Here is a 23403-nt window from a genome sequence, read left to right on the forward strand (position 1 = left end):
AGCTATAGCTTGTCTTATCCTTATTTTCTCTGAGCATAAACTGACCCCAGCTAAAGGAAAGTATGGGACCCTTGTCAAGTGTAAATGAAGTATCAATATTAAAGGGTTCCTGTTAGGAACCCCACTTTTTGTCTTATGTAAAGTGGTCTGTGAATCTTTAAAAACACAATAGAGTTTACTGAGCCCATGCACTTGTTTGTATACTAACAGGTTTGCACCACAAACATTTGTAGGTGGAAGAGGCAACATGTGATTGCCTCTTTCACAACTCCAATGCACCATTTGGTTAACATTTGACACTATGGTAGCCTATAATGGCTTGATGGATAAAAATGATACGGAAAATAAGAACAGAACAACATAATACTCTAACTTTTGTGGCATCAAGATATCTTGGAGTAGGTATGTCAACCCCTATGTGCAAACAAGAAGAACAGAAAGATCACATCTCTGCAATGCAGTCATTCTAAAGGCAGTTTATTTCAAGAATTATGACTTGTCACCACATCATTATGTGAAAAATTCTTAGAATTATGACAAAGCCTTTCACAGTTCCTCAATATTTAGTAGTACAGGAGTTACACAGTGACTATCAAAAGTGTTCAAAGTAATGTCAGTTAAACTAAAATATGTAATGCCTAAATATTCACCCTCTTTAAAGTGACTGACCTAAATCAACAGAGGTCCAGCTACTTGGTACTTGTAGTTTCACAATTAGTGAATGTGTCTCAAGTGATTGTAGTATAAAGACACCTGTGTCAGGAAGGTTCAGTCATTGTTGAATCAGTATTCCCAACTACCATTATACCTTGAAGACAAAAGAACACTTCAAGCAACTCAGAAAAAAGATAATTGAAAAGTAGAAGTCAGGGGATGGATACAACAAAGATCCAAGGCATTGAACACCCCCCACAGTTTCGTTAAATCCATCATGAAGAAATGGAAGGAACAAGTGTAAATCTGCAGAGATCAGGCCGTCCTCACAAACTGAGTGACCATGCAAGAAGGAGACTAGTGAGAGAGGCCACCAAGACACCTATGACTACTCTGAAGGAGTAGCTGAGATGGGAGAGACTCTGCATACAGCAACTGTTGCCTAGGTTCTTCACCAGTCAAACCTTTATGGGAGAGTGGGAAAGAGAAAGCCACTGTTGAAGAAAACTCAGATTAAATCTCAACGAGAGTTTGCTAAAAGGCACGTGGGAGACTCTATAGTCAAGTGGATGAAGGTCTTTAGTCTGATGAGACCAAAATAGGGCTTTTTGGCCATTAGACAAGATGTACATAACCACAAACAGACCATCCTCACTGTGAAGCACAGTGATGGCAGCATTATGCTGTGGGGATGCTTCTCAGCAACCGGCCCTGGAATGATTGTAAAGGTAGAGGGTAAAATAAATGCAGAAAATATAATTAATTCCTGGAGGACAGTCTTATTCAGTCTACAAGAGAACTACAGCTTGAAAGAAAATGTATTTACCAGCAAGACCATGGCCCAAAGCATACAGGGAAAATTACACAGAAGTGGTTTAAAGACAACAAGGTGAATGTTCTGGAGGACTGACTGGCTGGACTTGAAAAAGGCAGATCATACCTGATCCCCATGCAACCTGACAGAGCTTGAGCTGTTTTGCAAAGAAGAATGGAGTAAAATAGCAGTGTTTAGATGTGCAAGTGTGTTTGAGACCTATCCACACAGACTCAGCGCTGTGATTGCCAAATGTGCATCAACTAAATACTGACTTAAAGGAGGTAAATGTGTATGCAGTCACTTATTTTACATTACACATTTTTGTTAAATTGGCGTTACTTTGTATAAATATGTTGTCACTTTGACTTTAAAGTAGGTTTTTTTGTCATAAAACCCAAATTATTTTGACTATGATTGGTTTATAAATTGAATAAAATGGTAAAACATCCAAAGGGGTGAATAATTTTAATGGGAACTGTTTATTTATGCATATTTTGGGATACCATCTCACCATTTAAGGACGCTTTATTTTAATCTCAAACAGTATTTAAAGTAAAATAAGTTCAGACTCCTCCCATATGTACGCAATAGTCGACGTGGCGGCCGACACAACAACACAACATTCAAATTTAATGCAAATTCTCTTCAGCTCTCTGTTTTACATACAAACAGAAACCTCGGGTTTGAATGGGATGTTTGGGTTTGTTTTCCAGCTTGCCACTTCCTGGTTGCTTCCTGTGTTCCTCATGTCTCCCTGGTTTGAACGTAGCTGACACTGTTCGTCCAATGATATTAGTCCACATGCAGCGCAGGGGAAGAGGGGCAGCAGTGAGGCACTTTGATAAAAGCAGACTGTCAGCACCGTGTGGAGCCATAGAGAGCTGCGCCACGGTGAGGCAAGGCACCGCACGGTACAACGGAAGACTGGACCGGGTGAATGCAGTCTTCAGCACAGGACACTACTGCAGACACTCTCCCACCATTACCGGAGATAAAGGACGCCCACACTGATTCGCATCCACACGGGGAAGAGGACTAAGAACCAGCACAAAATCTTAACCGTAATTCGTGGGAAGAAAATCTCAGGGGCCAGGGGAGCACGTCAGACCGCGGTCAGTGGCTGCCGTTTGCTATCCGAGTGTAAATGTTCAGCTCTCACTTGGCAAACTGCTCATTCCCAAAGTGTTGACATTTTTGAAGAGCCCAACGGTACCAAACGGCAGTATTTTAAGCCGCGGTGTGTGAAGGAGCCGTCTGTCCGCCATGGAAAACGCTCACACGAAGAGTGTGGAAGAAGTTTACAGTTATTTCTGCGTCAATGAAAGCACAGGACTTTCTCTGGACGAGGTGAAGCGTCAGAAGGAGAAATGGGGCCTAAACGGTATGATAGCTTTCACTGAAGACCTCTGCTGTGTCAGAATACGGTCGAGGAAATGTCTTGACATTGTAACGTGTGCAGCAGTGAGAGCAGATATTCAGGATATGGGCTAAAAGTCAGCGTTACCGGCTCCTTACAGTGATCCAGCTGACGTCATCATAGGTCACCTCGAGGGTTTCCCATCACTTTCACACTATAACTCATTTCATAGACTGATGCAGTCATTGAGACATCATTAGATGACTTAACGTTACTGTAATCTTAGTAAACACCGTGTCTGATGATTGCATTGTTTCATGGCAGCGGTATTTGCTCTGTTAGACTGTTATGAAACCTCATGGTGGCATTGTTTACATTAGTCTTGAGATATGATGACTGTTGATCACAGTAACATCAGATGTGTTCAGGCAAGACTGCAAAGCATTAGCACAGAGATTTGACTGGATTCATGTTATTCTTCAAACTTAGTCTCGTCTCTCCCCACTTTAAAGAGCTGTTTTTGTATTAAAGTCCCCGTAAAGTGATTTTAAAAATCTGTGTTTTAGGTTTGTGGTATGACAGGCTGCTATGTTATCAACCACGTGGCCAAATTTCATTTGTGAAAAACATCTTTAAGGTTATAAAATTGATGTTTAAAGTCATGAAAAATTAGGCATTAAGCTCTAGGATGTTGTGGGCATGTCTGTTGGATGTCCTCTCAAATAAAAAAAAAAAAAACCCTGAATAGAGCACAGCTGCCTGGCTGACAGAAGTTTGTCATTGTATTTACTGTTTTCTGGCACAAATCTCTCCATTATGATACTTTTAATGACCTGGAGGCCACTTGCTAATGAACAAGAACATAGCAATTTAGCTTTCAATGAAGGTTGTAACATCAGCTAACAACAGACTGTATTGAAATGAACTGCTCTGGGATTTTATATCATTGTAGCGTTAGAGGGGGCAGGTAATTTCCCATAGTGACTGGACTAGTGAAGTCATGGGCCCCTGTATTTGCCCTGCTCAAATAAAACCAAACCAGGAAAGAGGTGAACAACTTTCTGACATCTAAATCAATCAGTGTTCTCACATGTTTACAGCAACCTAACTCCAACATATCTAGTGTGTTAAAATACAAATTTTGGATTTCAGGACAGGCTACAGGGACTTTAATATCACCTGGGATGTCATGGAGGATGCACTTCTTACCCCTTTGACATATTGACATTTAAATTTAATTATTTTTCTTCATAGAGTAAGAAGGATTGAAGGGCTTGATTGCTAGCCATATGTGTAATATTAATTATGCTGAACATTATAATAGAACCAGCCCCTACTACAGCCACCTGAGCGTTTTCAAAATTATATTTCCCCCTTTTACAGTAAGAGAAATTTGGATTATGTGGGCTGCTTTGCATCCGCTTAGATGTAGCTCTCTCAAATCCTCACAGATCTTGCACTAAGCTCCGATTGTTCCTGGAGTCATATTTACAGGAAGAAACAGGAACTGTGAGGTATTGCTCCATCTGCCAAAAAGTATTTACACAGCACTTCCCTTCTTTTCCTCTCCTCCTTTGTCTGCTGTCTGCCTGCTCCTGGACTGACTGTTACATCTCTACACAGAGTTACCAGCAGAAGAAGGTAACAACTTCCTGACATTTATACTGTATCTACACCATTGTGCTAAATCTTTCTATACTTTAAACCAACTCTCCTTTCTACAGGAAAATCTTTGTGGGAACTTGTCCTTGAACAGTTTGAAGATTTACTTGTTCGAATTCTTCTGCTGGCTGCATGTATATCTTTTGTGAGTACACCATGTTTTTTGCACAATTTCATAAAACTTTATTTTGGTAGGTCTTCTGCAATGACAGCTAATGTTCTTACACCTTTATCTTTTTAAATCCCCACTTTGCTTCTCTCTAAGCTTTCCAGTAAAAGTGAGATAATCTTAAGAGACTTCAGGATAAGTCACTACATCCTACAGATAGCTTTCCCTTTCCAACTCAGACTGAAAAAACTGCAAACTATTGTGTGATCATATAAAATAGCAGAGGATGGTTTATGGTGCAGGGTGTTGAAGTGTGAACGTCTTCAGCTTGTGTAACCCATCTGAGGTTACACTCACATATTAGCGAGCTAAACAGCTGAGAAGGCTTGTGACCCATCTGAGGAATGGTGACAGCAGCAGTAGTGGCATTGAGTTGCTATCAACATGCGCCAAGTAAGACATTTGAGGTGTGAGGCATTGCCGCTGTGTAAGGACTTATTCCGGTCTCCCTGGGGCTTCTGACTTTGAGCGCTGATAGATAAATGTTTAATAGTCGACTGCCATTATGTAATACCATCATTAGCATGCTTAAGCCCCTCACAAAGCTTAATCAAGGGAACATTTCCACATAGTATTAGCACTCTTTTTTTGTTTTGATGTGATTTGGAATGAACGGCAAGTGAAAGCAACAAACACAAGTATTTTTCATAAGAATGTAATGCCCAGTAGGCATGTTTAACCGTGGGTGAATCAAAGCCTGGAATCGGTCAGTGTCATTATGCAAACCATGATTCATTTCAGCAAGTTGACTTTGTTCGCATTCATTGAATTCACTGCACAGTAGGTGAACAGATGGCAACAGAACATTTTGATAAGTGAGGCCCCCTGTGGTGTGTGACTGTGTGAGTTGGTATCTAGCGTGCAGTGTCCTGTCAGGTGATACAGAGGTGTCAGTGGCTGCTGTCTGACAGTGGAGCAGAGCACCACTCAAGACCAAATTTGGGCTCTCACCCCTCTGTGGGAGGGCTCTCATCGGACAAACACAGATGCCCACCTGAACATGAAAAGAAAAGTTAAATCTGTTTTTTAGATGTCTGGAGCTTAGAAGCCAATTAAAGTCAGTAAAACTGTGATAGTTGGCTATCTTTTGAAATAGTGTCTCCAAAAATACATCTCTCAACTCTTCAAGTTTTATTTCCATGATTTAATCTATGATGAGACAACAGTTAGTCGTGGTTTATTCCTTTAAGTTATTTCAAAGGGTTAAAGGCCTCGAGTTTCTTGTATATATAGTAGATTTTTTGATGCATCTAAAAAAATGTAATACAGTGAAATAGTTTCTCTCTATAAATAATTCTATTAAAATTGAAACTTTCATATACCCAACATTTATAATACACACAGTGAAATATTGTAGGTCTTTTATTTTTGATTTTGATGATTACAGCTTACAAATTATGAAAATAAACTAATAATACATCTAAAAATGTTAGAATATAACGTTACACTGATTTAAAAAAGACTTTATATTGCGGATATGTAGGGACGACTGTGGTTCTGTAGGTAGAGTTTGGTCAGTTCAGAATGGGAAGGATGTGGGTTTGATACCCAGCTCCTACAGTCAGATGTTGATGTGCCCTTGGGCAAGACTCTTAACCTCAATTTGCTCCAGTTGCTGCATTGATGACGTGTAAATGGGTATGGATGCGTATGAGTGGGATTAGTTCAGGGATGTCTAAACTATGCCCTGTCACATGTGGCCAGTCATGTCAGGTATTGGAGCGTGTGTTGGTTCCCTGCGTCATCCTTGATCCTGTACTGCTCTGGCCTCCTGATGGCCATCCTCCAGGCCTGTACCAGGTCCATCTCTCCAGGTATTCTCCCAACCACCCCTGGCGCATGTGGGCGCCCCCAGTTTCCCCCAGTCCCCCAGGCCACCCCAGGGGCACCCAGTATGGGGTGAGCTGCCAGCATGCCAGGTGCTTGTAAAAGTGCAAGCAGTTCCCATGTCAGGCAGCTGATCCTTTCCATTGTTGCTCTCCAGAGCATGTCAGCATTAGACACAGTCTTGCCAACAACACTCAAAGATGCACTGAAGAGATGTTGTCACAAAGGAGTCTAGTCAGTGGCTCTGGCCATCTGTAAAGGTCCAGGCCTCACAAAAGAATGGAAAGACTAGAAGGACCAAGGACTAATAGCCTCTGACTCTTGTCCGCAGGCTTTGATGCCAGGAACCCATCGTCCTGTGCACGAGGCCAAGTCTGTGGTCCAAGTCTATTTTTAATGGGCCCCTCGGTAAATTCTTTAACCAAAATGAAATTTGGCCTGCACTAAGACTTCTATTTAATGTTATTGTACTTTTAATTTTTTATACTAGGTGGTGCTGGTGTAGAAATTCTGTAAACAAACATTTTGACATTTTCATGGTAAACATATTGACAACCGAAATAACATAATTTGCTTTGCCATCTACCCCGCCTCAAGGATTGCCAAAGTATGTCACGCTAATCACCTTCAAGTAATAACACTCCAGTAAAGTTTGGCAGCTTCAAGCACTTTGCTCTCGTTTTGAGTGTGAATGTGGAAATGTGCTGCCAACATCTTCCTCCCCTGCTGCTCAGTGGAAAAAAATGTAGATAGCCATGGATTAGTTCATGCTGATGGCTCGCTCCACATCCCCCTCTACTATCAGTGTGTGAATGTGGCATTAATGGGTAAGTGTGACCTGTAGTGTAAAAGTGCATTGAGTTGTTGAATGATTAGAAAAGCAAGCTCAAGTTTATTTACCATGTTGACCTTCTGAAAAGTGTATTCATGTATGGACTCATTATTTTCTTGGGGCTTTTTTGAACACATTTTTGCAGCAGTGGAATGTGGCATTGAGGCAATCAGTCTGTGAAACTGCTGTGGTTTTATGGATGCCCAGATTGATTTGATAGTGGCCTACAGCCTGTCTGTATTGTTTGTTCTTGTTTGGTCTCGTATCTTCCTCTTGGCAATGCTTCATAGATTCCTAATGGGGTTCAAGTCAGGCCAGTTGGCTGATGAAACATATCACAGTAATACCACAGTCAGCAAACCAGTTACTAGTAGTATTGGCACTGTGGGCAGTTGCCAAATCCCACTGGAAATAGAAAATCAGCTTCTCTACAGCTTGTCAGCAGACAGAAGCATGAAGTGCTCTAATATCTCCTGACAAACTGCAGGGTAATCTCTGGACCCCATAAAACACAATGGACCAACACCAGCAGACAACAGGGCTTCCTAACTCACTCCTGACTTAGGAAACCTCACACTGGATTTCAAGCCTTTTGGATTCATAGACTCTCCACTCTTCCTTCAGGCTCTGGGACCCTCATTTTCTAAATGGGATGCAAAATTTGCTTTCATCTGAGAAGAAGACATGGACGTCTGAGCCACTGGCCATGTCCTTTACTGATGTTGATCTTTTGTGTTTTATCAAGTCCAGAGTCAACTTTTACCAAGATTAAAACAAAATAGGCTTGAAATGATTCACTGATATATCAGGAATTTTGTATATCTGGAAGTTTCACTTTTTAAATTAAATTACAGTAAAAATGTACATATAACCAGAGATGGGAAAAGTGCACAACTATTGTTGTCAAGTAAAAACACAGTTACTCTGGTTAAAATTTACTAGATGGGAAAAGTGCACAACTATTGTTGTCAAGTAAAAACACAGTTACTCTGGTTAAAAGTACTAGTCTACTCAAATAAAAGTACTGGTCTATAAATCTACTCTAGTAAAAGTAAAAAGTATTTATTTTAAATAAACTTGGATCTGTCTCATTGCCAAGAACAACAAGAGAATAGATCTCCAACCAAGTTGTTCAGGTAAAGTCATCTTTATTATAAAGTAAAATACACAGAAAAATTAACAGTATTAATTCAACTCATACTGAGTTAAATTTAACACTTTAAAAGTCACAGGCAGGAACTCTAACTCTGTGGATAAATTCAAGCATGGTGCAAATGTGCCAAACAACAAAAATCCACTAGAAACATGACCAAAAGAAACCCTGCAGGGATCACTGTACAACAGGCAACATCTAAGTGACTCTGTTTAAAATGTACTGAAGTAGAAATAAAAGTATGGATTTCAAAATATACTCAATAAAGTACAAGTACTGAATACATCAGAGCTCAAATAACATGCGTGACAATGTATTTGCCAGCTGCTGTCCACATCAGACTGACACAAGTCATTCTTTTCATTCCCCTTTTCCACTGTGAAAATGTCCAGTTTTGTTGCTATTGAAGAATAAATCTCATTTTGTTTGTTGAATGGTGGTTAGTTGGAAAGAACAATTCATTCACAACAACACTTGGGGCTTCATGATTCTCAGGGACGATTTTCATAACTTTTCTCTTTTTTTTTTGAAGCAACACAAGAACTCAACACAAGAAAGGATAAGCACTCAGTGAAGAATTTCCTATACTCAGTTGAGTCCTTAAAGTGCCAACTGTTGGGCAGCAAGAAGCCAACACTTTTCAGGGGTTGTTAAGTGGGAACCTCTCTTTGCCGGTGTTTCGTCCAATTAGTCGTACGACACCTCCAGAGGGCTGAACAGTGACCTCCGGCATCCCAGAGTCACCCCCTCCAAGCCAACTAACCATGCCAACACATTCTCCTTCTTACCCACCCTACCACATGGCCGTCACAGCCCATACAGCAAAGCTACCTTCAACAGTCCCAGACTTAACAAGAGAGTGGGAGAAGCAGAGCTCAGGTGAGGTGCCCTGACTGGGGCTAGCACTCACCCCCATCAGACTAGGCTGATGCTCTACCTCCCCCTTCTTCCTACCCTAGTGCGACTCATAATTGCAACTATCAACCATTATTCAGCCTACAGCCAGCATTATTCCTCCTTATCCAAATCCACTGACTGCTGAGCTTGCCACAAACCCCTACACCCCACTTCTACTGTACAAACCCTAACTTTCCACCCTCACTGTTCATCTTCTGCTTCTAACTTGTAATTATTTAGAAAATAAGAATGAACGACTATTGATAATGATAATTTAGGTCCTTTAATCATGTTGTGATGTGTGGAGTGCTGCCTCTTTATTGATACAGCAGTAAAGGGAGTCATGCTTCACATTTAAGTCCAACTTTTAATATGTCTGTGGCATCTGCTACAGAGACACCACTTCTCACTGAGGTTGATTACTTTACTTCATTATAAGACATTGACTAATTGCTTGTGACGTACAGACTTATTTGGGGCAATATCCTTGGAACAATGAGTCAAATGTGACTCCAGGTCAGAACATTTCTTTTTCTGGCAGCAAGACAGTTTTCTAATAAAGACATAACAGCGGTCCAACTGTGTCTTTTTGAGCTCTCTCTGCAAGACCTGTAGATGATCTTCATTTTAAATCAAACACCTACTAAGACGTTGCATTCCCACACAGTTCAAATGCCCCGTGCATTGTTAGCAAGGAGAGAAAAAAGAGTTGCAAATATCCACAGGCAAAAAAGGAAGTGGCACATTTGAATGGAATTAATTCACTGCTAGTGTTTGACTAAAATGTAGAAGCCATAGTTCTTTTGTTTTTGTATTTAACCTAATGCACTGGAAAGTGTTGTGTTTCAGTGTTTAGCTGCAATTGTATGATTTTTTTTTTCTCAGTGCATGAAGTTTTATATAAGAAATGTGTGGGATGATCCCCAGCTATTTACTATCTCTGGCTTTGATGTCAAGCTTCAAGCAGCTGACAGACAACTAAATCCTCACATTATTTCTGCTTCTACCAATAGCTCTCTCTTAAGGGGATAAATAAGCCTGTCGAGTTAATTTAAAACACTATTTTAGCTTTACAGCATTTCTTATGTATTGTAATGTTGTTTTTTTACTGTTACTGCTTTTAATTATCGGTAAAATTCTGATTAAGAATTGATTTTCTTGTTGCTATTATCTAATTTTTACTTGCTCTGTAAAAAGTCTTCAAAAAGTAATCCATGTTTCTTGTGCTGTTTTCAGGTCCTGGCCTGGTTTGAGGAGGGAGAAGAAACTATTACAGCCTTTGTGGAGCCTTTTGTAATTTTACTCATTCTTATAGCCAATGCCATCGTGGGTGTTTGGCAGGTGAGATCCTTATGAAAGCCTTGGCACTTAATTACCTTTATAGATTGGAGCAGGGGTGGTTTTCTTTTGAATTCATTTACATGAGGAATTTTGTAAAATGTACATGTTACCTGCTTGGATTCAAACATAGTTTTGTAAGTTCATCAGTACAAAAAGACAGATAAAGGCATTTAAATGATAATAAGCCTGTGTGTAAACACGGTAAAGGTATTTTAGTACATTTAAAACTGCTGCAGCACCCAAAGTGATTGTTGCTAAAATAAAAACATAGCTTTAAATCTATTCCCAACCTTTGGAAATGTGAATACAACTTAATCTTATTTATTGCACTCTATCAACCAGGGGTCAGGAGCAAGAACTGTTCCCATAAGGTTCCTGTGCATCATTTTTTAAAGCCTGAAATCAGTAATGTGTGGGCTTATCAATGCTGCTAAAAGTCTTGTGGGTTCTGTAATAGGACAACATATCTTGGGTCTAGCTGCACAAAAAAGATCTAAAACGTTTTTAAATGTAATTGAATTGCTATCCTCTAAGTATTAAGCACACCAGAGCTGTCTATGAAATTTCAAAAGAAATGCAGCACCTTCAGCTGTTGGCTGGAAAATCTCCCATTAACTTACATTTCATTTGCAAGGTATTCAGATCCCTTCAGTATTTTTTTGTTTTGTTTTGTTTTGTTTTGTTTTGTTTTTCCAGTTTTGTTACAGTCGGAAAAAAAATCTCACTACTACACATAGTACTTTAAATAAAACTGAAATATCACATTGATTTAAGTACTCAGGCCCCTTGCAAAAACACTTGAAATTTAGCTGAGGTTCCTTCCATTTCTCTTGAGTTTTGCTGAGATGTTTCTACACCTTGATTGGAATCCAACTGCGGTAAATGAAACTGATGGGACATGATTTGGCACACACCTCTCTATAGAAGGCCTCACAGCTGACAATGCATATCAGAGCAAAAACCAAGCCATGAGGTCAAAGGAACTGCCCACAGAGCTCAGAGACAGGATTGTTGCAAGGCACATTTCTGGCGAAGGCTACAAAAAATTCTGCTACATTGAAGGTTCCCAAGAGCACAGGGGCCTCTATACTTCTCAAATGGAAGATGCTTGGCATAACCAGGACTCTTCCAAGAGCTGGTCGCCTGACCAAACTGAGCAATCAGAAGAGAAGGGCCTTAGTAGGAGAGGTGACCAAGAACCTGATGGTCAATCTGACTGAGCTGACAAAGTTCCAGGAGGACAACCATCACGGCAGCCCTCCACTAATCTGGTCTAATGGTAGAGGATGGAGGCCTCTCCTTTGTGCAAAAAACAAAATGGAAAACAAAAGCCTGCTTGGAGTTTGCAAAAAACTCCATGTGCCTTTTAAATCATGTCCAATCAATTTATGTTACCGCAGGTGGGCTCCAGTGTAGGTGTTGAAATATCTCAGCAAAGACTGGGAGAAATGGGTGGAACCTGAGCTACATTTCAAGTGTTTTGCAAAGGATACTTATTTAAATGTGATGTTCCAGTTTTTTATTTTTAATAAATTTGCAAAAAATCTTAAACTCTGTTTTCACTTTGTCATTATGGTGTACTGAGTGTAGATGAGGAAAAAACGCTTTTTTTCAGGCTGCAGCATAACAAAATTGAAAAAAGTGAAGATGGACTGAAAACGTTCTGAATACACTTACTGCTGCTGCTGCAGGCCAGTCATCCTTTAGCTGTTATAAAATGCCCAATAATTGTAAGATCGCTGTGAGCATGAAACATTGATCTAGTGTTTAAATTAGCAATATAAAAACTAATGAGCTAACAAAAGGAGGTGACATAACATTACATTTAGATGCATTAAAGGTAAAGATGACTTTTAGCTGAAGAAAAAATAAAATCATAATGGGACTGAATGTAACTAGGAACAGAAAATTAAGGTTTAAGTGAGAAACATGAAACAGTAGTTTTTTTCAGTGGTATAAGATGGATATACCAGTATTGTTAAAAAAGAAATGATGTATCAATGGCCAATTAAACAACTTATCTATGACTATAGAAGTACTGATAACAGTATCAATAAGGACGTTGAACATTAAAGAGTATCAATAATGGTGTCAATGTAAATGGGAATTGATTAGCTCAGTCTGTAGTCTCAACAGAAAAACTTTTAGAATTTGAATATTTGCTAGTTGCATTTGGACAGTTGAACAATTCTGCATTTTGATTTAATTGACTTTTACATAAGATTAACGCCACTAAAACGTAATTTCATCTCATTATGATGTCAAAGGAAGCCTATTTTTGAAAAAGAACAGCCTGTCTGCATAACGCTTACTCCAGCGTGGCTTATTAATTCTTCTTTTTAACCGTGTGGGCAGCCGACTCTGAGCAATGAGGTTATCTTGCTGAAGATCAATGAGGATGTTGGTGAAGGGTAAAATTAGAAACTGCCAAGAAGCACAAAATAATGTGATTAATAGTCCCATTTCAAAACAAGTAACATCTCCATGCCCACAAACCAAGACCTGATAAAATAAACATCCGGCTCAGAATGTTCAGTGCTTCTTCAAAGGGAAACGCTCTCACACAGTTTGGCCCGGCAGAGCTGAGAACAGACAAGCATTGGTTTATGTAATATAATCAGTTCAATTCTTTGGCTCTGACTCTATTTTTTCCTCCCAGGAACGTAATGCTGAAGATGCGATTGAGGCACTTAAGGAGTACGAACCTGAGATGGGGAAAGTGTACAGGCAGGACAGGAAGACTGTGCAGAGGATCAAGGCCAGAGACATTGTGCCTGGTGACATTGTGGAGGTTGCTGGTAGGTTGGCTATCTCTAGCTCTGCCTGTTTAAATAGACACAGTTTTGTTGGTATTATTGGCATTGGATTAACTTTATTGTACTGCTATATTGTGTTGTTGTTCCCGGTTCACTTTCAGGTCAGGGCCTTTTCTGTGTGGAGTTTGCATGTTCTCCCCATGAATGCGTAGGTTTTCTATGGTTACTTTGGCTTCCTCCCACCATCGGAGACATGCTCATTAGGTTGATTGATTCCCTTTAAATTGTCCTTAGGTGTGAGTGTGAGTATGCCTGGTTGTGTCTCTATATGTCAGCCCTGTGATTAACTGGTAACCAGTCCAGGGTGTACTCCACCTCTCGCCTGATGAGAGCTGGGATGGGCTCCAGCCACCTGGCGACCCCCAACGGGATAAGTGGTATAGAAAATGGATTGATGGATGATAGAGATATGAGTGTTGTGGTTTTCTTATAGTTTTCCTTCAGTCAGGGAGGAAACAACTGTCAAGTTGTAAATTCAATGAGCACATTAATATTACCATTCCTTTTAATTAAATTCACTCTCTGTTATTCTGGACATGGATTGTCAGGATCCGTGTGGGATGCGGTCTGGATTGGACACACCTGCTGCAGATGGCCAGAGTGAATGGCATGTGTCAGAATTCCAGCAGGTGGGGGATTGTGAAAAGAGTTCTGAGCAGGACTCCAGTTTAAATATAAAGACAAGGACTAAGACTGAATTCAAAATAGCTGACAAAAGTAACAGTGGCAAAAAGGTAGCAATACCAATGAATAAGGAAAAATTAGCATCAAGCTGAAAGATTAGCCTTTTAAGCAGCTTTTCTCCCTCATGTCATAAACATGCATCAAAAAGAAAAGTGAATGACTGTTTAGTAAATAAACTTTGTTGAATGCTGGCTAGATCCAGATTTGTGAGCCCTAAATTAAATACAAGTGACCAGCAGGCAGAACAGATGTAAATAAGTCTCTAATCTGAGAGCCATGGAAATGATGTAGGAGCTGTTATTTGCATGAAAGGTGGGCACATGATTTCAGATGGAAGGTTGTCACTGGAGACGTATTGGTAATGCAAAGTGTAAATGCACGCACTAAAGTACAAACACGTACAAAAGTGTATCTGATTTTCCAGCACAGACATTGATGTAAAGTGTAAACAGGGCTTATGTTTGAATGACTGAAATTGGTCACAGAAGGCCACAGATCATCTGCCTCTGTGAGGTACAAGTGTGAAAGGAGATTGAGGAAATATCAGGTCCTGAGAGTCTGACGTAGGTTATGCCATTTTAATAAAGCTGAGAGACAGACATGATTCCTTTTCACTGAGAATTTCTGAAAAAGCATCTTAAAGCTCCAACATCATTATGCACTGAGACATTCATATTAATCCTGCAACAGCGCAAGATTCTCCGTCTGTTTGTTCACATTTATGCTGTTTTTGAATCCTAACAGAGCATGGCAAAGTGAGAGCAACACACAAACATATGGCATTGTGATCCCAGCTGGCTCCACCGATCCCTCTGAAGCCAGCACAGAGGGGGGGGATCACTTTACCAGACACCCCCTTTACACCTTTGACATTCATATTAAAGGTAAAACGTCATGGGGTGCAAACATCATGCCTTGAAACGGCAGTGTGAAGTTTCAGCTCGACTGTTGGACAGAGGCATACAACCTTGGGATAGCCGTTGTGCCTCTGCTCTTCACTGTGGTTTGGCCCTCCCTCAGATAAAGCCTTTTGTGGACAGATCAATAACTACAGTGGTGGTCATGGTTCATATTTAGCTCATGCTTGAATTGAACCCCCCGCATCCCCATGTGCCGCTGTAGAGGTGACTCACCCTGCAAGAGTGATGTATTTTGAGAAGTTATTAACCCATTGTCTCAAAGGGCTGGGCGCTGACACTATTAATACCAACTTTACTTTGTCTCTTTGTGTATTTGTCCACACACATTAGGTTGGAGCATGCTGGAGTAGCATACTGCTACTCATTACATCTATATGGACAGTTGTATCTACAGTTATAGCATGATTAGGACACATGACTGGACCACTGCCCTTGTCCTGATGTACAAGCATGTGGGGAGCATTGATTTGCTGATGCTATGCTAGGTGGCGGTATCCCTTCTTTCATCTGGTTACAATTGGTCCTTGTTCTGGTTGAACATTTAAATAGTGAATGGCAGAAACATGAACAGTTTCACAGCTTTAAACTATTCATACATGCCCACCCTTTACTAGTAGTGCAAATACAATGTGCCGTGTTTCCCACAGGATTTTAGGAGACTATGTTGGGGGGGACCCCAGACCTTCTAGGGCAGTGTTCATCAACTGGAGGTCCGAGGGCCACATCAGGCCCCTGATGGCTCCATCCGGCCCCCAGGGGATTATTAAATTCAGACAATTTGAGAGGGCAAAATATGGCATGATATTGTTTCGCTTTCTTTTTTGAAGTTTAAATAAAGCCTCTAACCTAGTGGCTTATCAGACAAGAAGCACGCTAATATTTCTGTAATTTGGCTCAGTAAAAAGATACTTATCTTGATCAAAGTAGAAGTTTTTTACAGTAATTGATTTTCTCTCTGCTCCACTAAAAAAGTAAACTTTCTTCCTCATCACATGTCCACAATGGCATTGAAACAGTTCTGTCACCTCCATGAGGCTGCATCGCTAATTAACACAGTAATTCATCCGTCTCTAACTGCATGAAAACTTACTGTGTCCTCACAGCTTGTGCAAATGCAACCCCCCATAAAGAATATGTCTGAGGTCCAATCCATATAATGACATCCTGGATGTAAAGCTTTGATTCGAAAGAACGCTGTTTCCCCAAAGGTGCACAAATGCGACGATGCATGAACAATTCTGCAGAGCTGTGAACACAGACGGATGCGTCGAGGAATGCTGAACTTCTTCAAACAGTAGCGTTATCTTGACACTCTGTTTAACCCTAAGCCACTGAAGTGATGCATAGTTTTTCTGTTCATGGTGGTAGGTTTTATTTTTAGCTGTCATAGGACGGTGAGATTATGGAAAGCTGTATTTATAGAGGCAGTGACAGTCGTGAAGATGACAGGTGTCTGGTCCCACCCGTTGAATGCCCCTCCCATCTGGCTCCAGGGAGCGTTGCTACTTTGGGGGACATGGAACGGTGTTCATTAGGACTCCTGAGTAACCTTGACAAGAACAAATGAAGGGGTGCACAAGGAAACAGAATGAGTGAGGTTTATGATGCATCATTTGTCTGTGGTGCACAGTGCTTCCATCAGGACAGTTTGCTTTGTGTGAATCACATCATGGAAAGGTTAATTATTTGGCTTAAGTTTAAAGGAGAAACCTGTGAGTCAGATGCTCTTTTCTCTTGTGTATCAGACTTTATTATTCAAAAACTCCCTGATGAAGGTAGCTGGGGGCTTTGCTGTCAGCAGCTTGAGGCTTAGTCAAAAATGCAACCCAGCAGGCAGCAGAGTGACTGTTTTATCCTGCGGTCAATTGAAGCCCATCAGCTCAATTTCTTTCAAATTCTCAAAATGTCTTTCGCAAAATTTCCTGACAGGATCTTTTTTTTATGAATATTATTTTCCTAAAGCTTCAAAGTGACCCCTGCCATGCAGAGGAGGATTGTGATGACGCAGATGCAGGCTGGCCGGCTGCTGAGCCAAGCCAGAGGACACCGAGACGAGCCCTCTGTGGCTGCCTCAGCCGTGAGAGGAATAGCCTGCAGCCAATCAGTGCTGCTCTCTGTCAGGGTGCTGCTGTTGGTTTGAACACTTCCTCCTACTCACACCTCAGTGCTCATCAGCCTCCCAGCCACATGCTCACTCAAATTTGTTTGAGAATCATGGATATAACGCTTTATTTAAAGCATTGCTTTGACATTTATCTGATGCTGATGATTTTATTTTTGGATTTATTAAGCTGTTGAGCACCAACGACTTCTGTTGCCTCTCTTTACTGTTGTTTTTATGTAACTGCTCTCTTTATAACTATCATTGTCATGATGGTGGAAGACTGATGGAAGGCATTCAGCTCTCATTAGAGAAAGTCATTTCTCTATTCTGAAAGGAAATCCAAGATTCCCATAACCATGTAACCTGGTTCATGTCTTTAGTATTAGCCAAAATCACCTGGCCCACCTTTTAAATGCTCTGTTTCTACATGCTTAACACTCTTAAATGTCATGAGTCTAAAAGGGTCCGTGTCATTAACACATAGATTGTGTTTCAAATGACATTGTAGAATTCTTTCAAATGACATTTTTCTATTTTTATAGATAATTCCAAAAGAGGCATTCTCATTTTAACTTTTTTTCAAGGCAATAAATATGAAAAATGTGTAGGTTTTGGGTTTTTTTTAATCAGAAAGAAAAGTTAAAATTGAAAAAAATTACTTTATAAGAAAAAGGAGATTTTTTTTTTTTTTTCAAAACGTTTTTTAGAATAAAATTTGGGATTCAAATTGTATTGTGGACCCAAAATCAGGATTTGAACCAAAACGTGGGTTGAGTGTATCCGTACATCCTTTGCGACTGATGCATGGAAATAGCACAGCTAGAGGAACGCTGTAGCCTGATGATGTCACACTACCTAGCAGACAAAAACATGGCAGCCTCCTGGTGAGTTCATGATTTTAGACTCTCTCAAAATGGAGTTATCAGGTCAGCTTTTTTGTTCATTATACTTATGAGAAATACAAATATCTACATTTAGTTGAACTTGTTTTATCATGTAGATTTCCTTTTAAGAATGGAGACAGATTTTGTGCTACACAAACTACTTTCCTCAACATATCAGATCCCTAAAATAATTATTTTACGCAGATTTTTCGTCTGTAGAAGGTTTCGTATGGTTTATGTCAGAAAACATAGTCACCAATACAATGGATCTGTAAACGGCTGTTTCAGCAGATCAAGAAATCTTGGTCTACTCACAAAAAACAGTCTTTCAGGCAATTTGCTTTCTTGTGTCTTTATTTCAGGAAAACCTATAAGATGGGATTCACATCAGTGATAATGTCAGAAAAGCTCAGATTCTGAAATGATTATGGATAAGTCATAAAATCAGACAAAGTGAACCATGCTTTCACTGTAATCTAGATTTGGATTTCAGTACACCCTTTAGATAAAACACTACCACATAGAGTTCACTCAATCCTTTCTAGTTATACACAGCACAGACTGTATGCTGCTAGTTTACAGTTTGGTGGAGAGGGCTTGCCTTTCTGGATGTTGGCCTTTTCTCTAAGCAATAGCACCCAGTGGGTTTGTTCTCTGCTGCCTGTGAAGTTGTGGAGTCTGGTAGTGACGGGGGCTCATGTGGGGTTGTGTAGGAGGGAGGATCTCACATCCTATTGTGCTGGAGAGAGATGACCTTATAGGGAAGTGCTTTGTGGATAACCGTCCCACCCCACCATGCTCGATGCACATTGCACAGTGACCCTACCCATCAGGACCCGCATCCCCCACTAAGATTCCAGACACCATGGATAGTATGTGGCATTTAATGTGGTCTGGCAAGCATCCCTTGTCACTGAGAGACTTTCTTTTGGCAAAGCTTTCTGAGATGTCAGCAAGACTGAGAGAAATGGTCTCATCGTGCCGACAGGCTTTGGCAATGATGGAAACTGAATTTGTTGTGAAGGCTTTAAGAATCACATAGGTTTAATTAAACCAAAAGAGCAGGTTAAAGGCACTGACTGTTGGAGTTAAGAGACAAAGAGCTTAGCACAGAAAGTTATGTGAAGTATGAATGCAGGCGGCTGTATGTGCAAACATTAAAACCAAAGTATGAGTCTTGATCACCATAAATACAATGATCCCCAATCACTGCATTGCAGCTGCAGTTTAAAATTATAAACTTTACTTTTTCGCTCCCAGCTGCTTATCAGCCGCATATCTGCATAATTTTAGATCATACTGGACTGACTGCTGGAAATCTGTGCTATGCTTCATGATATAAGGGAGAGAGATCAGAGATCAGATTCACCCTTAACAAGCTTTAACAAGGAACCAAAGCTCAAAGTGTCGACCTTAAGACATAAAGAGAGTGAGCACTCTTACTGTTATATTGTCTCAATTATATTCATTCTGATTACTAACTTAGCACTATTGTTTCAATGTCTGACATGGCTGCAGAGACAAATTGTATATTTTTGTTTTATGTTGTATTTACATCAGATGGAGCCTATATTTAGGGATACATAATATTGCATTTTTGCCAGTATGTTTTCTAAAAAATATTTTACACGTGTTGGGTGGTGCATTGTTTTACATGATGACTGAGGAGCGAAAGGAAATAAACATATTACAAAAAGTAAGGCAATTTGTGTTTGTTAGATTATTTCCTTGTTGTAACAACGCTTCTTGGTAATACATCTTATACTGTTGAATAGCCTGTTTATTTCCCTTTTAAATAACTCATTTGTAAGGAACATGCATTTGTGGGATGAGCAGCAGAGCTGAGTATGTGGGTTGCACCCATGAAAAAATGTGCCAAATCTTCTCTGCCAGTGCCCAGCAGCCTATTCTGACATTGACATTTGTTTGGTGGATTGGATGATTGAAGTCTGAAGAAACAAGGCATATTGGCAATTCAACAATTTATTCGTTTAACAAACAGGGGCCTCAGTAGCGTGTGTAAGAACCATACACAGCCACAACAGCCCGGCACCTCTACCTCATGCTGGTCACCAGCCTGGTCACACTGCTGTGGGATGGCATCACATTCTTCAACCGGCATTTGTCCCTAGTCAGCCAATGTGGTTGTGTTGGTCACTCTGGCATGAACAGCACGCCCAATCTGATACCACAAGTGTTCAGTGGGGTCGAGGTCAGGACTACTGGCAGTCCATTCTATCCTCTCCACTTTCAAATTCTGGAGGTAGTCTCGGATAAACCCCACTCTGTGGGGGTGAGTGTCATCTCTGAGGATAGAGCTTGGTCCCACTGTGGAGATATGAGATTGCCATTGTATCTCTCTGCATTGAGACTGCCTCCAATCATGACAAGCCTTGTTTTTACAGTGAGGGAGATGCCGCCCCACACCATCACTCTGCCTCCACCAAAAGATATTACTCTGTCAGTGCAGCAATCAGCATAGTGTTCTATACGTCCTCTCCAAATTTTGACCCTGTGATCCAAATGCATATCGCACAGCCCATATCCAGATCAGTCAAACCAGCATCCATACCCTAATACTCAGCTCTGCTGCTCATCCCACAAATGCATGTTCCTTACAAATGTGGCACCATCTAAAAGAGAAATAAACAGGCTTTCCAACAGTATAAAATGTATTGCCAAGAAGCATTGTTACAACAAGAAATAATTTACCAAACAAAAATTTCTTTACTTTTTGTGCTAAGTTAATATTAATAATTTTTTTATTGTAAAGACCTGTCTCCTGGTGTCTCCTGTTCTAGATTTTTCCTGTAACTGGTATTGTAAAATGTCTGTTTATAAAACAGACATAAATCAAGACACTTTTTTCTACAATAGATAAATGATTTTTTCCAGATATATATTCAATAATGAAACACTGAGACATTTCCCTGAATTACAAGCACATTATATACAAAATGTATACTGTAATAGAGAGTAAAAGCAGTCTTCATATGAGCCTGAAACAGCCCTGTAACAACTTGCAGAAAGACAGTGAGATCTGTAGAGCACTAAAAAAATGTGTCACATTTTTTATGGAGCGTATACTTCCAAATGAAGATTAATCCTCTTAATTAAACCACAGATTTGCAGGACAGCTCTGAGAAAGTGCTTGAAATAACACAAAGAACACATTCTTCCAAGTGCCAAAGAATGAAAGTAGCTGCAGTTCAGACTTAAAACTTCAGTCCTTAGTAGAAACTTTAAAGTTTAAAGAATGAGGATAAAAAAAAAAAAAAACACTTCAGCTGAGACAGAGTCGGACTGTTGGTTTAATTTACGTCTTTGCATTCTGCTTTAATGCCCACCATACATATTGGCAGTCATTTAAAACCTGCTTCTACTGAGGATTAACTTGATATGCTATTATCTGCCCATACAAATATTGTACTGATAATTGTCTGCTTACATTTCATTTTTTCAGCAGCAATACCTTACTTTATCATCACCTTTGACTTCAGCATTGAAAAGTTTTAAGCATATTTAAGTTGTAGACAGGACAGCCTGAAATAGGCAGGATGATATGACTGCCATTTAATTTACTTTAAGCTGTTGTGGGTGATCTATTGATATTAACTGAGAATTAATTTAGTCAATATTAATTTAAATGGAATTTCTTCCAGGGTCAAATCAACCCCAGTTGATTTTGACATATGCTGTCTTGCTCCCAGTTCTGGGACAAGTTGAGTTACTGTGGCAGCAGAAACAGTTGCATGCTCTGTGTAGGCTGAGCCGGCTACTACTTAATATTCATAACTGACAAAGACGGGGCAGAGATCTGAGAGACATCCAGAGTTGGTGTTGGAGGTTGCAGTTAAGAATCGCCACCAACGTCAGTGAAAATGTGACAGCTGTTAAGTAAACACTAGTTAGCCTTTCTTTCCAGGTGAATAATTCATTTACTTTATATGATTTTATTTTTGTTTGCCAATAAAATGGTTGGAGATTGTTGTTACTGTGGCATAATAGATGAGATGAATCACACACCACCTATGCACTTGCAAGCCTGATGAAGAAAGTAATTTAAATTACAATTCACTGCATTTTCCTCTCATTGATTGTGCTGAGTCATAGCAACAGGCTTGTCTTGTGCAGCTGGCTGCCAAAGTGTAAAGAAGAGTCAATGAAGGGTTTGTTTGACATATCTGCAGACATTTCTTTTGGGATATTGACATTTTTGCATATTCTACATGTCAGTGTGTCTTTTGTAGATCAGGAGCTGTGTGAGAAAGCTGCAGGATGTTTCACCTGTGGACTGTTCTGAATCGGCCCACTCAGTCTGACAGAAGGTCAGCCTTTTGTTCAGCTGCCATCAGCACATGCAGCCTCCTGGCTGGCCTGGAGAGAACCAACACAGTATCCCCTAACACACGATAAAGGCAGGTGCCAGTCAAAGCTGGCAAGCTGCCTTGCCTGCTGTTAAAAAGTTTGTTTCAAATGGCTTCTCATAGTGTTAAATTGTATGCAGAGCATAAACCTTGCATGCCAGATTGATTTAGTATATCCTTTACATAGAATTTATTCCACATTCATCTGGGAAACCTCCTATACAAAACATTTGGAAAGAGTAGAAATTTTCAAAAAATTCGCCCGGTGTTTGGGCAAACGTTCTGTTCATTATGCATTACGGGCCAATCAGAGCGACAAGACAATATGAGGTAGTAGACATGCCCAGCTCCAGTAGTAACCTGAGCTCAACAGTCAGGCTAATGGTGGAGCTCGTAGATGGATGAAACTCATGCAGAGGTTAGTCTAGAGAAGTGCAAAAACATATTCTATGCCAAAAGAAGCTTTTGGTGTGGCTATTTGCTCTTGTTGCAATAAAAAATGTAGCCCAAACTTATGCTATACTATAGCTATACTGTAGCTAATCACTGCACCGGCGACAGCCATTGTATATGGCTTCTTTGCAGATGATGCCATTCACAGTAGAGAACACCCCTTGAGAAATTATTTTTTTACAGAGAAACACTACCAAAAGGCCATGTTTTGAGCTGTTTACAACTATGCCAAGTGTTCAAATTCAGAAAATGTAAATATTCTTAATTATTAAACCACTTTTGTGTCCCAAAAGAAAAAATTTTAAAAAGTCACAGAGAAACATCAGCAGGCAGGAATTTGAAAAGCTTCCATCAAAAGCCTGGATGAGCTGCTCATGTATGGTGTATTTCAACAAAGCGGTTCAGTTGGGTTGAGTATAGTTTTGCCATGATTTAGCACATCAAACTCTGATCTTACCCGTATTTC

At 40.1% G+C, this 23403-nt stretch overlaps 1 protein-coding gene across 3 annotated transcripts in view; it reads left to right on the top strand.

The window, feature by feature from the left end:
- Window positions 1-2333: 2333 nt before the first annotated feature.
- Window positions 2334-23403, top strand: part of LOC121509605 (sarcoplasmic/endoplasmic reticulum calcium ATPase 2-like) — a 45031-nt gene continuing 23961 nt past the window's right edge. For 2 of the 3 annotated variants that reach the window (XR_005991886.1, XM_041787093.1), the window contains exons 1-5: window positions 2334-2852; window positions 4452-4469; window positions 4553-4635; window positions 10605-10709; window positions 13369-13507. Coding sequence is in view for 2 of the 3 variants with exons in the window: in XM_041787093.1 (XP_041643027.1) it covers window positions 2735-2852; window positions 4452-4469; window positions 4553-4635; window positions 10605-10709; window positions 13369-13507 (463 nt within the window). In the remaining variant the exon portion in view is untranslated. Of the gene's footprint in view, window positions 2853-4451; window positions 4470-4552; window positions 4636-9205; window positions 9351-10604; window positions 10710-13368; window positions 13508-23403 lie in introns of those variants that run through there. The other variant, XM_041787094.1, reaches the window with a different exon arrangement.

Source organism: Cheilinus undulatus, linkage group 5 (assembly GCF_018320785.1).
Source record: "Cheilinus undulatus linkage group 5, ASM1832078v1, whole genome shotgun sequence".
NCBI classification, from domain to species: domain Eukaryota; kingdom Metazoa; phylum Chordata; class Actinopteri; order Labriformes; family Labridae; genus Cheilinus; species Cheilinus undulatus.